Consider the following 12,841-nt stretch of genomic DNA (forward strand, 5'->3'; position numbering starts at 1 on the left):
ACCGGAAGTATATTTAGTCTCCGGATCACTGCATGTACGATCAAAGGTTAAAGGTGAAAGAGCAGTCAACTCATGTGGGCTGCATCATCCTCTGTCAGTTCTATCAGCTGAATGGTCGTAGAGGAAGCAGAAAACATTTACAAAAATATGTGTTCTACAACGGACAGAGAAATAATTGCAGACTTTATAAAACTGATATGTAATTTCGCATTGGAAATAATTATTCTACTTTGCACTGTAATGAAAGCATGGACTCATGCAATCTTTAGGTTCTTTTTTAACCCTCGAACGAAGTCTGTCAAAGGCGAAATTGTGCTAATTACTGGCAGTGGACACGGGATCGGGAGACAGCTAGCAGTTGAGTTCAGCAAGCTGTCTGCCACCGTGGTGCTTTGGGATAAAGATGAAGAGGCAAACAGGATAACAGGAGAGATGATTAAAGCACTTGGTGGGAATTGTTACAGTTACGTCTGTGACGTCAGGTACGTTAACGCAGAAACCTGTGTCACTGTGTGGGTGGGTCATTACTGTTAGTTTGCATAATATAAAGCAATGAATTTGAATGAAACTGTGATGTCAGAACGATTAAGTGTTGAGAGGAACGTAGTTTCTCCCAGGAACATTAGTCCTACAACGTTAGAAACATCACCCGATATTTTTGTTCTGGGGAGTGGGGTCAGGCACTAAAACAAAAACATGCGCTATGTCTTACATTGTATGACTACCAAGAACATGTGCTTCCAGGACAAATACGCATGAAACTTTCAGTGGAAGCACCATTTCTCAAAAAAGAGTGCATGATATATTTTGTAAATATAGCCCTAACTGTTTTGTGCATGGATAACTAGGTTGTAATTCTCTCTCTTAACAGACCAATCAACTATTATTTAAACTACATGAAATGTCAGATAAGTTATGCTCAAATTGTATTATAAAATTTGGGTTCAGGATGATAAGAAAATATTATTGTTTTTCTTTTTAGGCATGTTATAACCAAGGAGTGGGAAACAAGGGGACTTTTATGAATATATTGAAGGCTAAATGTAAAAATATTCATCCACAAAAGTGGCATGCAAAGGTGAATAACATGCAGGGACATCAAGAGGCATACTGTGTCCTATTTGTAACTGACATTTGCCACCACCCCACCCCACCCAAAAAAAAATATTTGCTCATAAGAAAGCTCGATAGAAATTGATCTAAGTTACAAAGAAATAAAACGATTTTCATATGAAGAAAAAAAACAAAATTTCTGTTTCCTTTTATCTCCTTTGTCTGACCTTTTTTGTCCCTTCTTGGATTTGGCACCCCTCTGAAAACGGCTCACTGTGCAATAAATCTCCTTGCACATAGCTCATACAGGCCCGGATAGTATGAACATTCTAAGATATCAATCCGATTTATATTTTAAAGATTATTTGCTCTGCTTACACAAGCTTCTTGTTTGAAAAGTATGCTGTAAATTGAGATGTGTGCTGTTGGATTTTAAGGTTAATACAGGACACTTTCGGCCTGATACATTGAGAAACTGAAAGGTAAAGATAGACTGTCATTATTTTGACTTTAAATATTGTGGAAACAGAATATCATTATTTGTCCAAGATTTATTCTTGTGAAGGAATTACATCTGTTTCTGAATTTGAACCCACATGAATAACATTTTATTTGATGCTTTGAGAAGTAATCAGAAAAGTTATTGGATCAGTTTGGAAGTTTATACTCTTTAATAAGGGAGAAAAGAAATTTATTATGAAAATGCAAGTACTTTACCCTTACTGTAATTGTACTTCTTGTGTTTCATTTTTATGTATGTTAATTGGGCCGGTGGTCTGTATTTCTGAATAAAGTAATTCTTACAAGTAGATCAAAGCTACCTGCATTTTATGCTGTACTGAGGTATGTTTAAGTATGTAGCTCATGTAGCTTTTTCCATGGTATATACATGTATATCACTGACTTCACATACATTTTCTTACCATTGCAATTTGAAATTGATTCAGTGGTAAACTTTCCAGCTTCCCATATGATGGACAATACAGGGTATATATCATAATAAATTAAATCAAAAAGTTATATATATATACATGTGTTTGTGTATGTATGTATAACAAAGAATTCGTGTGGTAATCAGAGGAATGAAATGCTGCATATGATCTGATTAGTGGATTAATGAAGTTAACGGTAATTGGTCATGCACCTCAGCTGTGCATGTAGTAGAATACTAAAAATCCTTGACTTTCGCACATTAAAATCTGATTTCCATGGGTTGACAGTGATGATAGCTTCTGAAGCTGGTTTTGTTGTTGTTGTTGTAGGGTTTAATGCCATTTTTCAGCACACAGTAGGCTATAAATGTCCACCAGTATTAATGGTGGAGGATGAACCCGGGAAAACCCTGGAAAGAACCACCAACCCACGAGAAGCTACTGGCAAGCTTGAAGCTGGTTTTAATGAAGATAATAATTAAACAACAAAAGTTTTATCTCTTGTTTTTATTAACTCGTTAAGATACCACTTCTTTGAATGATGTTCATAATCTCATTGCACTGCATAGGTGCTCTTTCACTATATATATATATATAGAGAGAGAGAGAGAGAGAGAGAGATACAGACAGACAGAATATTTTGTTTGAAAATATTCTCTATATGAAAATGAAGGTCAACACTGGCTGCAGAAAACGAATAGTTCATTATATGGGTGGGTGGGTGGGTGGATTTTTGTCAAATCTCAGGCACTTTTTTGTATAACTGATCTCAATTTTACTTTTTAGTAAATGTGAAAATATGTATGCTTTGAATATATTTCTACTAGAACATAATAAATGTATACATACTACAGTCATTGTGCATTTGGTCTTTACACGGTTTTTAGCTGATTCAGTATTAAAGGGATTATCTTCACTGATGTCCTAAATTGACCTCTGTGATCCAACTATTAAAACATGCCATTAAATCTGATTTCATGCTATATTTAATTTTAACACACCAGCAAAATGTACTACATTTTCTTATTGATCTAACTTCAAAACAAGGAATATAACTGTCTGAAATGTTGGCACTGTTGCGATATCTTGATGCTTCTGTGACATTTTGCCATCTGTGCAACATTACAAACCTTGAGACATCATGACTTTGTGTGACATTGTGCCAGAGAGAATGTTTTCTGCTGTATTTTTACAAGATTATGTTGGCATGTGATAACATATCATTTGAGGATGTAATGGAGATTTTCACATCAAAAATATATTTTACCCATGCTGTTGACAGATCACACTGTAAAACTATTTTTGCAATGGTAAAATCACCATTTACATAGCCTGATCCTCAAACAGAGGAATTTTCTTCTCAAATACTTTTCACCTATTTGCACCCAAAATGTTTATCTTGGATTGATTTCTGTGAATACCTCCAATAACTGTCAAAAGATGCATTTGCTTGTAGGTTAGGGAGGCCATCTCTCCCTAGTCACATGAAACTTGAAGGTTTGCTGTGATACTGGTATTGATCATTGAATCCATTGTATGTGGGTGAAATATAATCAGCCCTCATTCATTGCAATTGATTTCATTTAGAGTTTATGAAACATAATATTTTACTATCAATGTTTCCCTTTTCCATCATTTGCACTTCAGAGATCCCAAATTTGTAATATGACCCCCATTTTGAAAGCAAAGTTTGTATTTTACTCAGCCTGACCCCTAGTTTTGACACCAAGTAAACCCACCCTTTTAATTACAGATTAGTTGGAAGAATCATTTCCATGGATAGTTTTGTCTTCTAAAAAGCACACTCCCTAAATTATAGAAAAGTTGGAAATATATTTTCTGTGGACAGTGCCAGGACTTTATGCTCTTGAACAAAGTAACAGAAAAGAGCAAGAACCAATAAGTTTTGTAAAATTCAAAAACTAATTTTATTCATCGAATACCAGGTGAAACATATAAAAGATCTTAGGGTATTGCAAATTAAATTTCAAATAATCCTATAATTTCTAACACAAGTCCTAATGATTAAAGTTCTGAATAAACTTTAGTGGTATTCCAAAATAAATCCAACACTGGAAGGGTAGATGTACATGTGATGGCCTGTGTTGTAGTGATGTGCCAGCAGTCTTTTATTGAATCACAATAATACAATCCAAGAATGTCTCTATTTCCAAAAATGTCATTTTTGAGCACTTTGTATTTCCAGTGAAGAATAACTTGAATTAAATGTTCATGAAATATTTATAAAATGCACATGAAGATTTCATGAGCATATTAAGAAAATGATGTTATTTACATGTTTTAGAACAGGTGATGAACATTTCAACATGAAACATTCATGAACTGTTCAAGACCTAATATTGCAGAACAGTTCATGAACTCAAGTTCTTAAAAATATGGCCCTGTAATATTCATAAATCCTGGATTTAAAATTAAGGTAGGTATGTTCTTTTTGTTTTTAAAAAAAAAAATATTATGCATATTATAATGATCAGTATATATAATGGACTATATATTATAATTATATATATATATATATATATATATATATATATATATATATATATATATATAATGTTCTAAGTCTTTCAAGTACTTGGCAAACTGGCTCAGGTAAATGCTCAAATATATTTGTGGGTTTGTTTTTTGTACCCTGGGGGAAATTCTGCTTCGGTCAACAATGAAAACAAGGAGGGTCAGCTAACTAGAAACGCACTTCTTTTGGGGGTGACTTGCATTTATTATTCTCTTACAGCTGCACCTAACATTTAGTTGGTCAAAATATATAATGAAATGACACTGTAATGGCAGTTTTTGTGCTTTGATATTTTAGCCTCTGTCAGAAACTGCAGGGTAGAGGCTCAGAAATTACACGTTTCACGGGGCCTCAGGTGGCAGAGTAGCCTAGAGCACCTTTTTAGATGATTGACATGTGAACTCTGTCAGCATGAGTCTAGGTCCCAGGCTTGGCAGATATGGGTATGTGAGAAAGCTTGCTAGTACCTTCCCATGGTGTGATGGTTCTTTCCAGGAGTTTTCCAAGTTCTTACTCCACCCATTATAGGGGGCCTCGAGTGTGTTAAAGCACTCACCATTCCCGATCACTTCCATCTCACCTTTCTGCATGGGTTCGAGTCTGAGGCTCAGCTAATGTTGTTACATGAGAAAGCATGCCAGTAGCTTTTCGTAGGTCGGTGGTTCTTCCCAGGGTTTTCCAGGGATTGTCCTCCACCAGTTATACTGGCCTCCATGTATAGCCTATATTGTGCTGAAAAATGGCACAAAACCCTACAACAACAGCAACACCCAAACATTATAATGGTTGACATGTATAACCTATCATATGCTGAGAAATCATCTTAAGCCCATAACGACCAACCAACCAACCCTTCTCATAAATAACTGGGGCAGCCTTTGTACTTAGCTTGCATAGAGGTTTACAAGCAAAGTACCTGTTTTGAGAACTGTTGTACTGCAGAACCATGTATTTGATGTTAATTAGTATTGATTTTGTATTAACCCTGATGGCAAATGGGAGTAAGTAGAGGCAAAATCCTTTGTGTGCATTCCAGCAAAGAAAGAGAAAGTAAACTGCATCAAATTAAGTAATGAGCTATACATTTTCAAATGAGGGATGACTAATTATGATTTTCCATGTCATTTCTTTTATTCTGTTTCATTTATATAATAAAAACAATGAAAATTTTCAAGCATAAACATTTTCTATGATTGTAATTTAAGTCAAATAAAATTTGCACATAATAAGCTATTTCAAATTTTACACGTAAATGTTTGAGAAATAACATTCAAAGTATGGTAGAGGAGATTAGGAGGCACCATACCAATGCTTAGTTTTAGAAAAATTGTGAAACTTTAATTCCGCAGCAAATGTAATAAAGCAGGCTTTGCCAGCTTCCTTTATGGCTGGGGCAGTATGGCGTGAAGGGGATTGTTATTCCATCACTGTGATAGGTGTCTATGTGTGTGTGGAGTGTTTCCAATATTTTGTTTAAATTATTATAGAAGTTCCACCCATGCTCAATTTTGGTTGGAAGTTAAATTAGTGAAAGATAGATGTAAAGCTCAGAGCCCCCAGTGAAATTAAACGTATAATAATTTAATGACAATTTAATAGTCAAATGATTAAAATTCCCAAGTGCTCTCCTTCCACTTGACACTGTGATAGCCTATTGCATCATTTGATCAGTAGTGTGAGATAGCTTTACACCTGTTCTTCTATTCTAATCATCTGTATATTCTTCTGTCCTATTCCTCAATTCCTTCTCTTCCTCCCAACTTCCTCCAAATTCTTTCTCTTTCTTGACTTCTCTATACTGCTTCTCCACTTTATCATCCTCGACTCCTTATCCTCCTCCTTCTTGACCCTGTCCACCAACTAGACTTGTCGACTCTGATTGCTCTGCTAGTCTCACTTCCATGACCCCTTTAGAGACTCAGGACTTAACTGAACCGGAAGTTCTGTCATCCAAAAAGCTTCCTGTGAAAACCCAAGAACAGTACAATATTTTCCTCAGCCCTCTCATCTCACACTACACCCAGCCTTTCATCAGATAATGACTATTCAGTACATATTCCTAATCCCATTTTACTAACCAATATCACGACAATCAGATGCATTTCTTTACATTACAACTCACACAAAGTACGCAAATATTCAAATGTCCATGCTCTGATATATCCATACATCCATATTAACTAATCTTACACACTTCAACCATTTTGCATAATCTAAAATTCAAGCATGTGTAAATTCTAACATATCACATGAATAGATGCATTTGTTTAGTACAAAGTAACCTAATAGCAAATTACAAAATTATTTTATGACCACAAGATAACAATCTACATAATTCTCTAAATAATTTCTCAAATATGCATGTAAATTAAATGCTACAAAGGTAATCATACATACTAAATGATCCTATTAATTAAGTATACATACTACACATAATTACAATTACAACACTAATATTGCACAAAAATCGAGCAAATAAGTTATTCACCTTTACGAGGCTTTGTCTTTCCTTAGAATCTCTTCTGCGTTTTACTGCCAAATTACGTGTGGTTTCCTCAGAGTAACCCTATATTGCTCACCAATCTTCCTAGGTGAGAGTAAATGATCGCTTGTTAGTTAGAAGTTTTAATTCAGATCGAAATTGTTATCACACCCTTTATTATCTCATTTCCAATTGGATGTCACTTTGACCCGATTCAATCAAACTTAGCGGACAATGTCTTTCTATCCAAGTTGGGGATGGATTTAGAACATGCCCCTGTTTCCCTCTCGCGGCTTCCTGTTTTTAGGGCCAAGCTGTAACACATTAGTGGGAAGTTGCTCAATCTAACACCTGTGCCAATCCAAGATGTCTGGTCTTCTCTCTGGTCATGGTAACCTTGCATGACAGATTAACTCTAGCCCACGGCAATGTTTAGACATCAACCATGGATTGTAATAATACCTTAGTTTATACATGGAGTACAAAATGGGGCTGAGCAAATGTGAAAGGCAGGATAAGTGATTTTTAAAACTGCATCCTATGATACAATTATTTACAGATTAAACCAGATCATGTGCCATGTTTTGTCTACCCCTCTACTAAAACAATGTAAATTTTGTAACATTATACAAAATAACAGGGGCTCTGAGTGGCTGAGTAGTCTAAAGCACTCAGCGTTACAGATCACTGCCAACTTACCTCTGTATGTGTGGGTTCAAGACTCGGATTCAGCTAAAGTGGTTTTGTGAGAAAGCCTGCCAATAGCTTCTCATGGGTTGGTGGTTCTTTCCTGGGTTATCCTGGGTTCTTCATATTATTTGTTTTTTAAACACCTGGTACATGATTTTTTTCTATGGCTGTAAATTCTATAGAATATTTTTGGTTAAATTTTGCATATGTGACCTGATTATCTTAAGAGTTGCATAGGATCTATAAATAGATGCTTACATATGTCTTGAAAATTGGTGATAATAATCATAACAGTAAGTCTTAAATTGTGCTCAATTTCTCAGTGGGTGATGAGGTTGCAAAGTTTCTAGAATAATGCTATAACTTCCCATTGGTTGAGCTAGGTCACATGAATAGGTCAGTTTGATGGAAATGAGTTGTGTATTCTGTCATGTGTGATCTATTGCAAATGTCAATTGCAGTAGACAGTGTATATAAAGAGAGAACTGAGCCATCCATTTCATTCTGATTTTGGAGTCAGTCACATTTTTTGTGTTCCTGTTCTAAGTCTGCAGACATGTTTTATGTAGTACCGGTACTTAGATATTATTCAAGAAGATAAACATTTGTTTGACTGTTCGGTGGAAATAGAAACTGCTCCTTATTTGGACTATAATATTATTCTGGAACTGTTTTAACTTATCTGAAGGAATTCTGTACAACAACAATATGACAACATCACGGTTCTTGGGGGATGAGTAACTTTGATTTTGAAATTTATAAGGAACTTCTCATTCATTTAGTATTTTCATAGACCTTTATAATGATTAGTTTGGATTCACTTCATAATACTTTACAAAAGTTCCTCTCCCATTTTCATTGATAACTTTGATATATATATATATATATCGTTATAGATAGGTATGCTCTTAAAGTTTTACTATTTGTTCATTCGTTACAAATGTATATCTGCTTGCTGTACTGGTAATTGATATTACTGTATGTGGATGAATTGTTTTTTATTAGTTGTCCAGCAAAATTTCCCAAAACATTTGTTTTAGAATGTGTGCTATTTATAGAGACGCAAGTTTTTCATTTTTCATTTAAAAGATTGTTATCTATTAATTTTACTAGTGTAAAGGAGGAGGTACAGAAGGTTGCTGAAAAAGTGTGCAGGGAAGTTGGAGATGTAACAGTGCTCATAAACAATGCTGGAGTAGTCAGCGGCAAAAATCTTTTGGATATTCCTGACGAGTTAATTGAAAGAACATTCCGTGTAAACCTTTTAGCTTTATTTTGGGTAAGTAGGTTATGATTCAATTTTTAATTTTGGGTTGCTGAAGGTTATTTTCCTTGTACATGTAATGCATGCCTTTTCAATTGCTGAAGGTTGTTTTTCCTTGTACATACATACCTAATGCCTTTTTTTAATGACATTTTGTAAGAACTATGGGTTTAATATTTTGGGTCAGGTAGTTTGTTGAGTTTAAAAAATAAGGAATGGACACTGACAGAATCATGTAGAAAATGTTATGGCAGAGTTTTTAATAGAACCCTTTTAATGGGTTAGCTAGGTAAGGCAGGCCTAATTGGTTATAAAATTCCAATATGGTATACAGGCTGGAACTTGTCCTTTGTAAATCAATCAAAATTGCTTTATTTTTTTTTTAAGTCAGACTGAGATGAAATTAAAGTACTTTGACAAAAATGCAGCTTTCTGCTCTTTTGCAAATTATCATTATATTCAAATGCACCTGAAAAGAACATTTGAACATAATAACCCTCCCTACTAAATGTAACTCTACTGTAGGAGAGCACAACTAAATATTTGCTCATGTAGCTTCAAAGATGTACAATATATTTTGGAATTTTCTGTTTTAATTACTATGCCCAGAGGATGTACCACCCACATTTGTCATCTAGTAACCATGGTAACTCACCTTATGAAATTACTGTCCTTTTTGATTGAACTACATGTTACAGACTGGGAGAGCTAGAAGATAAATTGGTTTAGTTTCTGTGTGATGTTATACAGAAAAAAAGGAAACTAATTAATGAATAATTGCCTTAGAAACACAAGTATTTAGAATATCTGTACAAATTCTTTTTCATTATTTTACAGAGATTAGGAGTGTTGCTAATTGAAAGATTAATTAAGAAGGTCTACTTCTAAATTGTTACTTAAATGATTACTTATAACTCTGATCTGACTGCAGACATTGTACACCATGACCTGCCATCACATAATGCACTGGTAGATCAGTGACTGTGTTATTTCTCATACTAATTATTTCTTGCAGACTAGATAGACCCAGCTCTGCTGGACGATTATGTGATGGATATTTGAAAGGTGATTGTAACTGTGCTATAGCTTTTCCTTAATGGCTGAGAATTGGGCACAGATGCAGTGACACAACAGCATTAAACCATTCTCAGTAGGATACACTGATATGAAACTATATTTGGAAAGTGAATTTTTGCCATGATGTCATAAAAATGCTATTAAGGAAAAGTGATTGCCTTTACAAAATATAGAAAACTACATGACAACCTGTCTTGAAAGACCGCCCTTCTGCCAACAAAATAATGGTCTGTCAATACAGGTGGTCTCTCATAACAGGTTGTAACACTATATAATCAATAAATCTGTGCATGGAGATTCTGGTTTCTCATAGCAGTGGTCTCTCAAGACAGGTTTTACTCATGTTAATATAGGATTTATCAGATGTTTCACATCTCTGGGGGGCCCCGAGTGGCCGAGTGGTCTAAAGCGCTCTCCGTTACGGATCACTGCCATCTCACCTCTGTCTGCGTCGGTTCGAGTCCAAGGCTCGGCTAGCGTGGGTACATGGGAAAGCCTGCCAGTAGCTTCTCGTGGGTCGGTGGTTCTTCCCTGGGTTTTTCAGGGTTCTTCCTCCACCATTAATACTGGCCGCCATGTATAGCCTATTGTGTGCTGAAAAATGGCGTTAAACCCTACAACAACAACAACAACAACACATCTCTGGATTTGGGATTTATAATTTATCAAGGAGCATATTGTACTTCCTTAAAACAAATATATGGTACATCTTTTTCCAGAGGAGATGGTATATTGTAGTTGTTCCATTTCCTAATTTTTTAAACTCCAAATTTGGTTTGATGAAAGTTTTCCGTCAGAGCAAGGGTCTGCTCAGCATTTGGCACATGCACATTATTTCACTGTTACATTACAGTAATCACTGTGCACTTCAAACAGACCGTATGAAAGCAAATTTCCTCAGCTATATATAGTTCCCAAATGATGTCATCAGGAGCCATATTTGTGATATGCTGACAAATTTACCGTTGAGTTTATATGGTGTGTGGAAGTTGAAATAAATTCATTGAATCACAAGATACTGTTACAAAACAAAAAAAAATAAACAGAATGTAAATCCGGCTTTCTGCTGGTGTCTATTTTCGCATCAGTGTACCTTGTTAAAAATGGAGCATTTTGGTGGTCACATATAGGAGAAACTGTCAGGTTGCCCATCATCCAGGTAAAATGACAGAGTATCATCTGCTAATTACCTTATCGGGAAGCATCTATATAATATTCTGGTGAAATTATTAAGCATTGATACTGCAGATATTGAAAGTACATAGCACAGTTCCCTGAGAAAAAATCTTGAGGTTATTGTACATGGTAAGTTGATTACATGATTGACACTCAACATTGTATCAAAAACAATTAAAATATTACTGATTTAGATGTTCTACCACCTCAAGAGTAACATGTCACTGATATTTTAGATACATTGCCTCCTGTTATCAGACCGCTCCGGTGGCCTAGTGGTTAGAGCGTCTGCCTCAGATGCGGGAGGTCGTGGGTTCGATCCCCGGCCGAGTCATACCAGAGACTTAAAAAATGGTACTAACAGCTGCCTCGCTTGATGTTCAGCATTAAGAGGTTAGTGTTAGGACTGGTCGGCCTGGTGTCAGGATAATGTAACTGGGTGGGACATCATGCTACGTGTCTGCGGCATGATGCCCCGGTGCAAGACATCACTATAAACGGCCACATTGCAGACATCGTAACGATATGACTGAAAAATTGTTAAAGCTACGTTAAAAATCAAAATCACATCACACATCGTGTTATCATGTAGATTGTATGTATCAGCAGTAGACATATAATGTATCTTATGTTTGGACAATTTTACGTTTTGCTAAGTATATCAGTTTTATTGTCAGTGTATAAATTAAATGTTTAGTGTATACATTTTCAACCAAGTTTGCATGACCATTTTGTGTACATGTACTGTAGCATGGAGATTTGTTGGTAGATTGGAACATGTAGTTTGGGTGGCAATTTTAATTCTTACATGACATCCCAAAATAACATTTCTTTAAAATCAAAGAAATGCAAAGTTTTGACATAAAGAAAAGTGAAAATAATTAATCAAGTTTAACTCTGTATATATTTAGCAGGAAGCCACTTTTCAAAATCATGATTATTCTTATGTTGAGACACTTAGGATATTCAGGGGAGCACTGTATTCCAGTGTAATCGATTGTCTTTGAGAAATGTATCAACAGAAACAATGGACAGGTTCACATTTCTTCCTAGCAACTGAAAAGAGATATTAAAAAAAGACATTTAAATGAAAAGACATGATTGAAAACCATTTTAGTGATAAGCTAGCAAGTACACAACAGTACACAAAAAACTGAAAGACAAGACTAAAAATTTATTAAATGTTTCCAATATCAAAAACTTTCTTTTCAGACAACAAGGTGCTTTCTCCCATCGATGATCAAGAAAAATCATGGACATATTGTAAATATCGGCAGCTCAGCTGGTTTGACAGGACTAAATAAACTGACAGACTACTGTGCCTCAAAGTTTGGAGTTACAGGCTTCACGGAAGTTTTGAATTATGAGCTGGTATTTGGAGGTCATGTTGGTGTTCACACAACTCTAGCGTGTCCGGCACATGTAAATACAGGGATGTTTGAAGGATGTAAATTAAGGTATGTGCAACTACCATATGTACTTGCTTACAAGTCAAGCACAGTTACAAACTGCACAGACTTGGTTCTGCCATCATGTAATGCACTGACAGATAAAGGTCTATGCAGTTTGTAAGGAGTATGTCAGTAGAATAAGCAGCATAGATGGTGATCTGTCATTGCATAATGTGATGG

At 35.4% G+C, this 12,841-nt stretch overlaps 1 protein-coding gene across 1 annotated transcript in view; it reads left to right on the top strand.

The window, feature by feature from the left end:
* Window positions 1–64: 64 nt before the first annotated feature.
* The window catches only part of LOC149784182 (epidermal retinol dehydrogenase 2-like), a 38,682-nt gene continuing 25,905 nt past the window's right edge, over window positions 65–12,841 (top strand). Inside the window, exons 1-3 of the mRNA XM_089932255.1 lie at window positions 65–482; window positions 8,807–8,972; window positions 12,423–12,667. Coding sequence (XP_089788381.1) covers window positions 112–482; window positions 8,807–8,972; window positions 12,423–12,667 — 782 coding nt within the window. The 5' untranslated portion in view covers window positions 65–111. The remainder of the gene's footprint in view (window positions 483–8,806; window positions 8,973–12,422; window positions 12,668–12,841) is intronic.

This window comes from Sinohyriopsis cumingii, chromosome 14 (assembly GCF_028554795.1).
Source record: "Sinohyriopsis cumingii isolate HCF-2022 chromosome 14, ASM2855479v2, whole genome shotgun sequence".
NCBI lineage: Eukaryota > Metazoa > Mollusca > Bivalvia > Unionida > Unionidae > Sinohyriopsis > Sinohyriopsis cumingii.